The sequence below is a fragment of the Fusarium oxysporum genome, genomic scaffold, assembly GCF_000149955.1.
Source record: "Fusarium oxysporum f. sp. lycopersici 4287 supercont2.34 genomic scaffold, whole genome shotgun sequence".
In the NCBI taxonomy this organism is placed as follows: domain Eukaryota; kingdom Fungi; phylum Ascomycota; class Sordariomycetes; order Hypocreales; family Nectriaceae; genus Fusarium; species Fusarium oxysporum.
In genome coordinates, this window is record NW_017264846.1 from 450,686 (window position 1) to 463,707 (window position 13,022).

A 13,022-nucleotide genomic window follows, 5' to 3' on the forward strand; every position below is an offset into this window, starting at 1 on the left:
GACAGCATTGCTATTTCATGCTTGCGTTTCTACCATTTCTATCTCATCTGCCCATCTATCCATCTACGTGTTCTTCAAGAGTATCATCGAATATCATCGAATTGCATTACGAATTGCATTGAAGTATAAAGTTGTTTACCATGACCATTGATTACTCAAAATGGGACAACCTGGACACAGATTCAGAAAGAGAAACTCCCCCTCCAGCAGCACTACAATCAAGTGCGCCGGCTACAGCAGATCCAATCACAGGCAGCACTCCGGGATCCATCCAAGCCATCACTGTCCGTTGCGATGGTGAGAGAGTCAGATTCGCACCTTGGTCAGTGACATCGGTCAAGGCGGATCACCCCATCTTCTCGAACTTCGTGCCTCCTATCCCGCGACTCATCGAGGTTCCATTAGTCTTTCATCGGGTCGGCAGTCAATCTGCAGACCGGGCCGATCTGGATAATCAGGTCATCACATATCTCCATATTGACTCCGAATCCGGGTTCGCGCCTCCGAGCTGGCAGTCCCACATCGGCACGGTGCTGGTGGCGCGAAAGGATCAGAAGACGTTGCGACCACAGCATCTGGAGGGTGTATGGATGTATTGTGATCACATCTTGGATCTCTTCGGAGATGGAGAAGGTGCACCGACGCATATGTATCGTAGACAAGCATTTGAGGAGTGGTGGAAAGACTACTGCAAAGAGCAGAAGAAATTACGGCGGGGAACTGGAGGCAAGAATGACCCGGATGACTGGCGAGCGGTACAGTCGCCGTATGTGACATAGGTTCCTCGTATGTGCTGGTATAAGTATATCTCGCGCGCTGTTCTACGTGAAGCATTGCTGGCTTTCAAACGATCGTCTTGTTTCTACCGCTAGATCCGCAAGTCTCTTCATGGCGTCAACGATGACCTGGTCTGGCTTGTTGCCGAGGAAGTCCTGCGGCCGCACTATATTTAGCAGTTTGATGCCCTGTAGTGTCTTGCACCTAGAAAGTTGTACATAGAGACTAGTGAAGTCGCACTTCGAGGGCTGACCATTTGTCACGCGATTTCCTCGGAGCTCTAAAAGAACATCGGCAAACGTTTTCCCTTGGGCCTTATAGTCGGTCAGTACGAAGGCAGGGACCACAGGCAGTCCGCGTCGGGTGCATTTCCCGGATAGGAACTTGTAACAGGAGTTGGCTGGATCGAGTACATGCGTGATGGGCCGGATGAGTAAGGTACCCGCTGGGAGTGTCGGGATGGTTATATCTTTTGTCTCTTGTGACTCCAACAATATGCCTAGTGGCGGACCGAAGTGTATGGTAACATCGTCAGCGAGATAATGGCCTGGGAAGTTTGGGTCGGGGATGAGGTCCACGGCCGTAAACTCGGCCCCGTTCACAACTCTCAGGCCGGTATAGGTATTTTTGTTGACAACAACAGGCATGCCCTGGGCGTAGAAGAATACTCCTGGGATCTTACAGCTGGAGCTGTCGCCTTGCTCGATGGTCTGGGCTAGCTCCTGCTGTAAAAAGGTCCGGCTGCGCCAGGTGTGTGTCGAGATGAAGATGGAGATATGCTTTGCGTGAAAGCGGGCCCAATCTACCAGGGCTTCCATATTGAGAGCCCATCTGTTACGGTTGAGCGGTGTTATGGCACGCAAGCCAGCCTTGAAGGTGATCTGGGACCGGTCCACGAGCCTGGTGTTGAGCAGGTCAAAGTCCTCCCTAGTCTGGGTTCCGGCCCGTACTCTTTCCAAGAGAGCGCCCAGCTGTGGATCGTCCCGGGCGCGGACTTGCTCCTCGAGAAGGATGACGGTCTTGAACATCAGCCACAGGTTATGACCACGATGGTGAGCAATGGTTGCCTGTCCCGAAGAGGTCGTGTAAGTCGGACTCATCATCTGGTCCACCAGGAGACTTTTCTCAAGCACAGGGGCGAACTGATAGAAATCACCCATCAGGAGGACGACGGGAATACCGCCAAACGGCTTATCGGGGCAGTCGCGGAGGGCCTGGAGGCGACAGTTGGCCTGGAATAAAGTGGACCCCCCGAGCATGCTGACTTCGTCAATCACAAGTACCAACTTCTGCTTCCACCTCCATTTCTTCGCTTCCGAGAAGACTGGAGGCTCTCTTCTGTCGTTAGAATGGTGAATATCCAGTCCACAAGCCGAATGAAATGTCGTCCCGCCGATCTGAGCAGCCGCACTGCCGGACGTGCCGGTCACCTGGAGTTGATGCAGCTGGCCTCTAGCCACAAATACGTTCCGCAAAGCATCGACGATCCTGGACTTCCCAGTACCGCCTGGGCCACCAACGTATTGAAGGTTCTGACCGGCAGAGTCTGGATGGTCGACGTACTTGTCCAAGAACCGACAAATAAGCTGTAGCGCCATACTCTGCAAACCGTTGAGTGTATACGCGGAGGCGGCCTGAAGTCCCAGCTCCGTGAAACCTCCGACGGGACCCAGTTCAACAAGCATTCGAGGATTCTGTGCCTGCGAGGTTTCCAAATGTCTCGGAATGGGAATGTCTGCATCGCATTGTCGAACAAGCAGATCGTCAATGTTAGCGTTCCCAATGGAGGTTGTGCCACCTTGCACAACACCCTCCATCTCGTTGAGCATCTGTAGATGCAGCAGATCCTGGGCCTTCGCCGCAGCCTGAACGTCATCGGCAGAAGGAACGGAGCATTGGCTTAAGACGCTGTGTTGACGATGGCGAATTTGCTGATAGAAATCGTCGTGACGTTGGATAAAAGGGCGGCGCTCTTCTATCGGGTTCTCCCGGTCAAGGTCTCGGATCAGACCTTGCAAGACCGGAGAGTCCTTTGTTGCGTCGGAATTGCGTACAGCATTTTGGAGAGTGCGGAAGAGGGCCTTATAGTTTTGGTAATGCTCTGCCATGGTCGGCTCTTCCATGGTCGGCTCATCATCACAGTTGCTTTCACCCAGGGGGAATTCTACGTCTACCGTGTCATCGCCTTCCGACCGGTTGGCCCAAAGCCGAGCATCCTTACGAGCATCCTCAGCCGACTTTCTGAGAAGAGAGATATTCGCGACGTGGGATCCCAAGCGAGGACACAGGTTAGCTGCGAAACTTTGCCATATGCCTGTGATATCGGGGTGGGTTTCGGAGAGGAATTTCTCCCATGGTACGAACAAGGCTAGATGGAGAACCGAATTCCTACACAGACTATCAGGGCAGCTTCGGGGGCGAGTGAACCAGGCAGGGAAAGATACCGTTTGAAGTACACTGGGTGGTCGTCCATGTGATCGTCGCTGATGAACCCTTGAAAGACTGGCACTGCGTATCCGGGGGGCTGACGAAGCTTTTGAATCCATTCGTGACATTCCGGGGGCCCCTGTAGCGCAATATGGACTTCATCCTCATCTCGACCACGACGGCGCTCCACGATGATCGTGGACATATAGTCGTAGAGGCACGTATCTCTCAGAACTGGGCCGCGATAAGCATAGGCGTCCAGGTACAGCAAGGTCCGGCCGTTTCGCCGAAACTGCACTGTTTCCGATGGCTCTTCGGCGTCGATTTGCGTACAAGCCTGGCGACGGAGGTGTGGCCAGCGTCGGAAGATGGTCCAGTAAAGTGCTGTCAGGTTGATGTAGGACCAGTTTGGTACGTTAGTAAAGTCTGTTTGATAGCCGAGCAGAAAGTAGCAGACCTCTACGGCCGAAAGCTGCCTCTCAGAGAAAATTCGGTTCGCTGCCCTCATCAAAAACTGGCGGCTCTCATTCACCACGTCCTGACGCTGGGCATCTTGCTCGGGAAGACTTGGCCCCCCCAGCGACGCGGATTCACGGAGCTGCCGAAGAACATCAGATGCAAAGACGAGGCGTTTCCACATGGGCGTGTCTAATTTGGTGGCATAATTTGTGATGTAGAATACCATGGCCAATCCCTTCGTCTTAGTCAAGATCATAGAGAGGTCATGATTGTGGCGGAGGCCGACCGCCATTGCTTTGTTGTACCGGTTGACGAGCGCATGGTTCCGCCTCATGCTGAGCAGACCGTCCTCCGTGAACCCGGTGTTCTCGACGAGCTTCCAAGGGGCTTTGAACCGACAAGCCGTCGTTCTGTGTTGACCTGCGCCCTCTATAGCGAGTGCTTTCAGAGAATACTTGATACAGGTGTACGTATGCGAGTGCACCTGGCAACAGTAGGCAATGAAGTTGGACTCGTTGTCGAAAGCCCCTGAGAGAGTCACAGTGTTGTTCATGATCTCGTCAATCGGGTCGATTGGCTTTCTCTCCTTGCGGACGGCCCTTCCAGCTTCCTCATCCAGACATTCGTTAAATACAGAGTCCAGATAGCGAACCACTTGAGCACGGTATTCTCCCTCCTCATTTTTCGTCATATCGTCGATCAAGGAAGGCAACTCCATATTACCCTCCAACCAGAGTAGACCATGCAGGTGGAGACTACCTCGGTCGTTCGTCTCAACTGTTGCGTAGTAATGGCTGATCTTCCCGTAAACTGATTCCTGGCCTGTCTTGACATATTTCTCAAAGAACAAGGAGACCTCTCGATGGAAGAAGATGGCAGCGCTGACCGGATCCATAATGCTAAGAGAAATTCTATCATATCTCCCACGGAGATCAATCAGAAGCTCCTTGGCTGCATCGCGATCATGAAGTCTGTGAATGGAGAGTTTCAACTTGACCGGATTGTTGATATCATTGGGATTGACAGTAATCCAGATGGCAGGTATACCTGTCCAGATGTTCAATGACTGTATCTTCCTCCGCATCAAGAGCCGGGTTTCGTTGGAGAGCGGCTGCGCGTGGCCAAATATGGACAGTTCGTGGAGCAAGAACAAGATATCCGGATCGGTCGTGGTCTTGGTGTCCTGCATTTCCTCCTGTGCTATTTTCAAGCGGTCCATCGTCAGGCGTCTACAGACCCGGTCCAGTCTGTCGAAGGAGCCCTTTACCAGACGGACCATGCTGATTCTTCGGTTCGTGGATCGCAGGAGGATATTGAAGACCAAGAAACAAAAGATTGGGTGGACGGCAAACCGGCCCCTGTGCCGCTGCAACACGTACTTGGTCCAGTAGTTGAGCGAATGGTTGGTGCCACTCTGTGCGGAGCCCAAGGCGCCACGTGGATCGCCGTCTGGCAGACTGGGGCCCTTCGGGCCGCCCCTGCCCCAAGGGAAAAGTTTCGGAAAGGTTCGCGGGAAGAAATCCTCGTGTAGGCTGTCAGCGAAATCCGCGCCACGCTCGACCCGGATGAATGGCTGGTCACCCGCCGTATGGACCATCATACCGACGGGTTCGGCGTCATCATCGTGTCCGCCCGGACTCGTCCGCAAAGCCTCAGCTAAGAAGGACAGCTTGTCAGCTTCAGCGAATGTAGCAGGTCCGTCTAGAGGAAACATGCCGGACGCCGAGGTCTCGCACAGGGTATCATCGCCGTGGTGAACACTCCCTGGGTCAGGGGCAGATGTAAGTAGATCCTCAGGCGATTGGTGGGACTGTTCCACCAACTCGCTGTCGCCCGGTGGTGAGGCATCGTCGCTGGCATCTGGTTGCATGGACGCGAGAAGCTCTTTAATGCTAGCGAAACCGGTCCCCTCTAATCCGCGATCAACATTTGGGACGATGGGGTCTGTGTGTGTCTTTTCCACGGCTGAGGGTTCCTCTCTTCGCATGCGCTCCATGAGAACGGCGGGAACGGCCGAGCCCTCGGCATACTGCCAGCCATGTATCTCATCCAGGTTAATCTCGATACCCCTATAGAGGGGATTGTTCTTCTGCAGCCACAAGAGAGCAGCAGTCGCCCGAGACTTTCGCACCTGAAGAAGGGACCCCACTTCCGCCTGATTGGGTCTCTTGGCACCACTCCAAGAGACATGGATGTTCTCGATCGTCCGAAGAAGCGGGTGAGGCAGCACTGTGGTGACCAAGTCGTCTACGTTATTCGGAAACACGACAATATGGCCCTTGATGTGCTTCCTGTAACTCGCACTCGACGGCGTCTTGTTATCAACAGTGAACTTCGTGATATAGCCAAAGGGGGCCTGGAGAGCGATCAGCCTCTCCTCGAGAGGAGAGAGGCCGTCGAGTTCTTTGGGATAACGATGCTCACATCCTATATTCATGTTGTTGACGGAGCATGCCTTTGGCAGCTTCCCACGGTCGAAGCTACCGCGGCATTCGAGGCAAACATCGACCTGAGCGTCACCTGTCAGTGGCAGACACTTTTGGCACTCTTGAAGAGCCACTGTGGCTCGTAGGAGCGAGGAGGGCAAGTCCCTCCTCCACTGGATGGTAGTCATGTTGGCTGGCGCGCATTTTCTGTAACAGAAGGTGCAATGGGAAATAGGCAGTGTCCTCTCGTCTGCAAAAGCTGCATGGAACGATCTCGAAGTCTCGACTTGAAGGGCGAGCGGGACTTCCTTACACCAGGATCTCCTTAGCGATACGTCTTCCTTCACGCGAAAGCAGGAGTCCCGGTGTTGAAGAATTCTGTCAAGAGACAGTTGCTGATGTTGAGTAACCTCGTGCAGTAGTTTCGGCCTCTTCCGGCGGCTTCGGTCTCGGTCCGAGGGTGTCGGGGCCGGAAGTACGTCTTGCTGTATGCTATGCCGCTTGAGGGAAGGCGGAGTCCGGAGAGGAGAGGCTGGCTCAGGAGTCGTCGGTCCGGTAGCAACCCGCGTATGGACCCATCCACTGCGCCTGCGAGCCTGGTGGGGCCGATAGGGTCCGGGTCCACCGGTCCGACGTTCGGCGCGTCTACGGTCCAGGTCGTCCGATACACGGATGATTTCCTCGAAGGGCATTCTGAGCTTCGTGTTTCGGAGCTCCGACTCCATGACCCGCTGCGGCCGGGTGGTCCGCCGGGTGCGAGCCGTTGTATCAGTGTGCTGCCGATCTAGCCTCTCCAGAGTTTGGCGGACATCTTCTATCGGAAGGGGAGTCCGTCCTGGTGGAGGCATGATCCGAGTAAAAGTAACACGGACTATTATGTAGAAAGGATGAGACCTTGGATGTAAAAAGAGGAAACACCACCCTCAATCGACGCAGATGTCGAGAGGGCGAAATAAGGCATTTGCCATCCCATCAATAGACTTTGAGAGAGAGGAGCAGAGACCTGAAGGAAGGGACTAACCCGCTGCGCAGCGGTAGTTTAGGTCCACGGAGTAGAAGCTTTGAAGCTTTCCGTAGGTGGCAACTTCGGAGAGGGTGCCAGAGGGGCGCTTCAAGATTACAACCACTCGAACCATGCGACAGAAATATCGCATGACGTTCAGACCGTCGATAACCGGCATGGAGGTTGCGCTCAAAGATGTTACGCTTGGCAGGTGACCGCATCTCGTAGTCAGCGGCGTCCAGCTGGCGCCAACAGTGTTGGTGTGAGTGGGATAATAAAAAGCAATATACAGAAGGGCTGACGGGCGATGGCATCATGAATCGCTCGAGACCAGAGAAAATTGTGCGGGGTGAAGGTTTTTGGAGCAGACCCTGGACAAAGTTCGGAACTGTTTTCCCGTCGGAATGTGGGGACCATTTGCGTATAAGAAGTCGAGCTCATCTCACGAAAGATCCAGAGATGATTCTGACAGACTACTTTCTCATCAAAACACTGTTGCGTGCCATGCAAGATTCAATCCCTGATGCCTCAAGGTCTAGGTTCCAGTAACGGGCAATCAAGGGCTCGTTTGTCGGGAGCGGCGCCAGGGCAGCCAGCTCTAAGCCCCCTGGGAGTGCAATTCTTCTCCAGCCTCGAAGGCTTAGAGATAGCTTCATCCACCGACCGGCAGCTTATCCGCGGGCACAATCTGATCGGTGCGGTCCGGCTGCAATTCGTCAAGGCGAGCTTCTTTGACGGAGGAGCAGGGGAGCACGGAGAGGTGCTCGATGAGATCGATGGAATCGACGTGCCACTCTCCATGCACGTGTACCCCTTCCCCCAAGCAGATGAGTGGGAAAACCAGTGGTTCTTCTTCGACATCCAGCTCCATCCGTATCAGCTATATTTCCGCCGTAGAGTCGAGGACGGTGAGGAGTCCATTATTGGAGGATGGGAAGACTCATATGCCAAGTTGGCCCAGGTTCGTGGACAGATGTGTGTTCAAGCGTATGTCGATGCCCTGTTTGAAAGCACCAATGTAGCAGAGACACAGGCCCATAAGTCAGAGGTCAGAATACTAACCGACACATCTTTTTAGCATCTCGATAAGGCCTCTCAGGCTTGCCAATGACTGCCTCCCGACCATAGCACCGCGCGCTACCTTCCACGGACCTGTCGACACCACGGCGTTCCGTTTCAAGGCTGGATCGTTGAGTAACAATCAGCTAAAATGCTGCGGCTTCATCCAATGCAGCACCTATCTCGTACCACCCCGTGACAAGGACCCGACATTCAGAGGCGGCCAGATGTTTCACATTCTAGCATACATGCCACACGATCAACAGCCCTGGAAAAGCCGGGTCGATTGGATGAAGGGCTTGCCTGAGGGCGGATTCGCATCTGGGAAGTGGATGTACGGAAGAGGCAGCATCGTTGGTGTCCTGAACCCGGCACTGTTACAGGAGGAGCTTCAACCTGGGCAAGATATCCTAGTTGTGCTCGTAGACGAGTTCAGCTTCACATCGAAGGCGACGCTCGAGGGCGCTACTGTGATGAGGAAGGCGTCCTCTCCACAGAAAGCAAAAGTCGACCTGGCAAAAAGACGAAACCCTTTCAGCAGCAGTCCGGACAACTCGCCACCCAAGCGCGCAAAAGATCCTTCTTCGACCAGGGGCATGAATGGTACAGGGAAAGAAATCAGGGACGGTGCATATATGCCTGTCGACCCGCGGCTCCAACAGGAACTAGCGGGCCACGAGAGGGATTCAATCTTGGTAGCAGGTTAGCATTCGACATGTCACCGCAAAGCGTTGTGCGGAGTAGAGCTAAGCACCAGACTAATACAGAAACGGAGACTTCACAGAGTCCGAGCCAATGAGACAAGATACATTCGCACCACCAGCCGAACGGGAAGGGCAACTCATGAAGCTACCACCGGAGGGCACCACGTACTCTTCTTTTCACGAAATGAGACAAGAGCTCGTTGAGTTCGCCAGATCACAAAGCTACGGTATTCGTATCTGTCGATCATTCCAAAAATTCTCAAGAATCACAGGAGACCCGGTCGCGAAGAAGAGAATGGTTTGGCAGTGTAACCGTGGAGGGAAGGGAGACTGTCCATTTTCATTCAACGCCGTGGAGGTCAAAATAGGAAGCGACCGGTGGGAAATAAGATATAAGAAGAACGAAAGCCAGCATGTTCATAACCATGGACCAAGCGGTGGATTTGTCATATGCCCTGAGCAAAAAGTGCGGAAATGATCCACGAAGAATTGACTCCTGTAGGACCATGATTTGGTGTCGGCATGAAAATCACAGCTCTTGTCCTCAATCGCTGGTTTTTTTTTTTTTTCTTTCTTTATGTGTCACATGACCAGGTTCAAGTAGACGTATTAAGTAACGGGTCCTTGGTTAGCAAAAAAGGAAGAAAAGAAAATCGGCAAACGTCACTAAGAATGTCGTAGGACAAACCAATGTCTTGCTGACTGGATTACCCTGTATCTCTTTGAGTGGCAGAAGGCAACAAAACGGTCAAGACAGGGATAATTCAGCCAATACAGGATCAGCTTGTATACAAAAGACCAATAACCAATAAGAACAAGTATAAAAAGCTAATAGCCAGTTAAAGTCAGGAAAAAAGAGGCTATACTCTTATAGAAGTAGCTAAGCTACAAAGAAGTACAGGCTCTAATAGCTGCTTTTACATATAAAGCCTTTGTAGCCTTCTGGTACGTGGGGTCAAGTGGGTCAAGTGACCTTTTGTTGCCTTGTGCCACTCAAAGAGATACACATCCAGCTGGGGCCCCAGTTTTTTCCCCCCCAGGTTTTTTTTTTTTTTTTCGGTGGTTCTTGCTGTTTGATTCCTGTGGCGCGAAGGTGATTGTGGCGCAGAAATTGTGGTGAAGCTGGCTAGCACGGACCACTCCGCGATCCGTGCTCGGGTAAGCAGGGCGAGGAAGAAAGAACCTTTTCGTTCCTCAAAGGCAAAAAAAAAAAAAAATAATAAGAGTGAAATAATATTCATATTTCGTTTTAGAATTAAGTGGATTTTAGTATTCTCGCGGTTTTCTAACTTCACGCCCTACCCGCGTGCGTACCACAGTTAATTCTTCCTCCTCCGAATTTGACTCCTCATCTTCTTCCATCCCTCCTACCTCGATCACATCCTCAACAGCATCTGCCCTTTCAATTGCTTCGTTTGGCTCTGAAATAGCGTCATCAGCCACCACTAGAGCTTCAGCCAATGTCATGAACCTTTTGTTAAGATTCGGTATCGCCTTCCTCTTCTTGCCTCTGCTCAACCGGCCAACTTCCTCCTCCAGGCTGGCTATTCTGGTGCTGAGAGAGGCGATCTTTGGCTCTTGAGCTTCAAACCCTCTCGATATCACAGAATAGCGCCTTCTTGTTGATGGGCTCTTGTTCTTCCCCAGATCTCTGATGTGGCGGCTGGTCGTTGGCGTACGATCAGAGTCGACTCGCCCGTCTCTGTGGCCGTCTGACCCGGGCGTCGTTTCCTTCTTGTCTGGCTGAATCTCAGGATGCATGAGCGCTTTACGTCCTGAAATCGGCCAGTTCTCAGTTACTCTCCAGCCTGAAAGGATGTCTTTCTTCGTCATACCCACTTCCCTGGCTTTGGCATAGGCCTTAATGAAGTTGACCTTTTCCATGGGCGCAGAATCCGTCATGCTTGCCAGTTTTTGGAGCTCTTTTTGATATGCAGCCTTGGTTGCGTTGAAAACACCATTATCCAGTGGCTATAGGCCATGAGAGCAATATGCAGGCAGGTAACAGCAATGCACGTTATTCAAAAAGCACGTAGCCATCCACTCATCCTGGATTTTCAATCAGCGGTATTTCTGATCGAGAATAGGAAGATACCCACAGATACATGGCTCCCATGGCCATCTAATATGATAAGCCTTGCATCAGACTTATCTGCTGGCTAGGTTTAGAGCAGATAAACCTGTTTAAGCTACTTAAGCGTGATATAATGGTCTATCCAGTCGTTATCAGACGTGATATAATACCAGTCGGCAATTTTATTAAACTTATTAATGAACTACTGCTTCTAAATTCCTTTGCCCTTGAAGATAATTCCCGGCTTTAAAGGACGGCTATCTGCAGTAGCGGCTTCGATAAAACTAATCTAAGTACAGGACTCCAAGCCTTTGAGGAAGGCCTTCCTCCTGGGATCGCTGGTGCCAATTACCAAGAAATCCAAACCTAGATTTGCAATTTATTGGTAAGTCTTGTTTCAGAAGTGGTCAGTACTCACCGAATCCAGCCATGATACCGCCCTCGTCAACATTAACCGTGTTCTCAGGCTTGATCCAGTCATATTCCCTCTCCCTGTCTCAACAGGGCAGCTACGGTGGCGCGAACTTGACGGTGGGAAGGAGCATAGCCCAATGCCTCTTGTCGAAGTATCCATGTAACTAACCTAGCCTCTTGGGATTTGTATAACAACTGGGAAGGTTAGGTGACCTCGGACTTTGACGGTAGGCCTCTTAACGTATCTGACCACCATTCCGCCCACCCCCCCACTCCGCCCATTTGGTGATAGTCTCAACACCACAACAGCTATCGATGATGCGTGCACTTTATTTTGCCAATTATACATCAAAAAAATTCAAATTTTCAGAATAGCTTCATTTATCATGGATCGTGAATTGAGAATTTCCAGAGCAATTTCTGAGGCCTCTACGAGGGGCGTTCGCGGTGCAGCTAAGTGGGAGACCGTGCCGAGGTCGACTTTCAGGGATCGGATCGGTGGCGCACAACCGACGCGTTTACAACACCAAAAATACCTCTCGCTGACGCCGCAACAGGAACAGGAACTCATCGACCTTATATTAATACGGGAAAAGTATTCCCAGCCGTTATTGAAGAAGGAGATCCATGAATATGCCTAGCATCTTGCCGAATTAAACGGCTGTGGAAGTCATCTAGGGAAAAATTGGGTAAACCGATTCTTCAAACGACATAACAGCGTTATGTTGAAGCCATCACGACTTATTTCGGTCGCAAGGAAGAAGTCTGTCACGGAAGAGGGACTGAGGGAGTATTATAAGGGACTTAGGCGTCTTGTTATTGACTTATCAATTGGTACGGACCGTATGCACAACCTCGACGAGACTGGAGTCCAAGAAGGGGAAACTATAGCCGGCATAATAGCTAGAACGGTCCTGACGAGCTCGTCAGAGAAGATACAGTCAGACGCTTCTGCTTGGATCTCGATATTGGAGACGATATCTGCTGACGGTCGCCGACTGACCCCAACGGTAATATTTATAGGATTATCGCTACAGGGACAGTATTTTCCAAGGGATATACCGGATTGGAAGTTTACTTGCAGCGAGAAAGGCTGGTCTAATACAGAAATATTGCTACGGTGGTTCTACGACGTTTATCTGCCCGAGACTCATCCAAAAGACCCGTCTTCCTGGCGACTATTGGTCCTCGATCAACATAAGACTCATATAAGTCCTGCCTTTATGAAGAAGGCAATGATGAATAAGGTCTGGCTTAGTTGGCTGCCGTCGCACTCGTCACATATCACTCAACCGCTGGACCTTGGTCTTTTTTCCCCGTTGAAAAGGTACTATCGAGAAGAGACAGCTGGAATGGAGACCTACGAAGCGACATCAAATAGACAGAAACACATCTTCGTACAGGCATATAAAATAGCTTCTGAGAAAGCCTTCAGTCCAGAGAACATCCGACAGGCGTTTCGAGCATCAGGGATATACCCAGTTGATGTTGATCAAGCTATAAAGAGGTTGAAGCCCAAAGAGCGTCGCGGACCGACTTTTCAGCCTCCCAAAACACCACCAATCACGGTTGAAGTCGATCGCGATATCTTCAATACTCCCTCGTCAAGCCGCGATATAGAAAGACTACTCCAACGGGTCGATTGGTCGTCAGGGAATGCTGAAAGGGACGTCAGAATG

General features: G+C 51.6%; 3 protein-coding genes across 3 annotated transcripts; 2 read left to right on the forward strand and 1 right to left on the reverse strand.

Annotated features, from left to right (window-relative positions):
* Window positions 1–140: 140 nt before the first annotated feature.
* Window positions 141–779, forward strand: FOXG_22448 (uncharacterized protein; the record flags this gene model as incomplete). The annotated part of the gene is made up of 1 exon (XM_018402856.1): window positions 141–779. The coding sequence occupies one exon, from the start codon at window positions 141–143 to the stop codon at window positions 777–779; it is 639 nt and encodes a 212-aa protein (XP_018257040.1).
* On the reverse strand, window positions 402–7,270 carry FOXG_16388 (uncharacterized protein; the record flags this gene model as incomplete). The annotated part of the gene is made up of 4 exons (XM_018396417.1): window positions 402–575; window positions 867–3,018; window positions 3,222–6,960; window positions 7,111–7,270. The coding sequence occupies 4 exons, from the start codon at window positions 7,268–7,270 to the stop codon at window positions 402–404; spliced, it is 6,225 nt and encodes a 2,074-aa protein (XP_018257041.1).
* Window positions 7,271–7,615: 345 nt separating this feature from the next.
* On the forward strand, window positions 7,616–8,858 carry FOXG_16389 (uncharacterized protein; the record flags this gene model as incomplete). The annotated part of the gene is made up of 2 exons (XM_018396418.1): window positions 7,616–8,079; window positions 8,171–8,858. 2 exons carry the CDS (start codon window positions 7,616–7,618, stop codon window positions 8,856–8,858), a joined length of 1,152 nt encoding a protein of 383 aa, XP_018257042.1.
* Window positions 8,859–13,022: the final 4,164 nt, after the last annotated feature.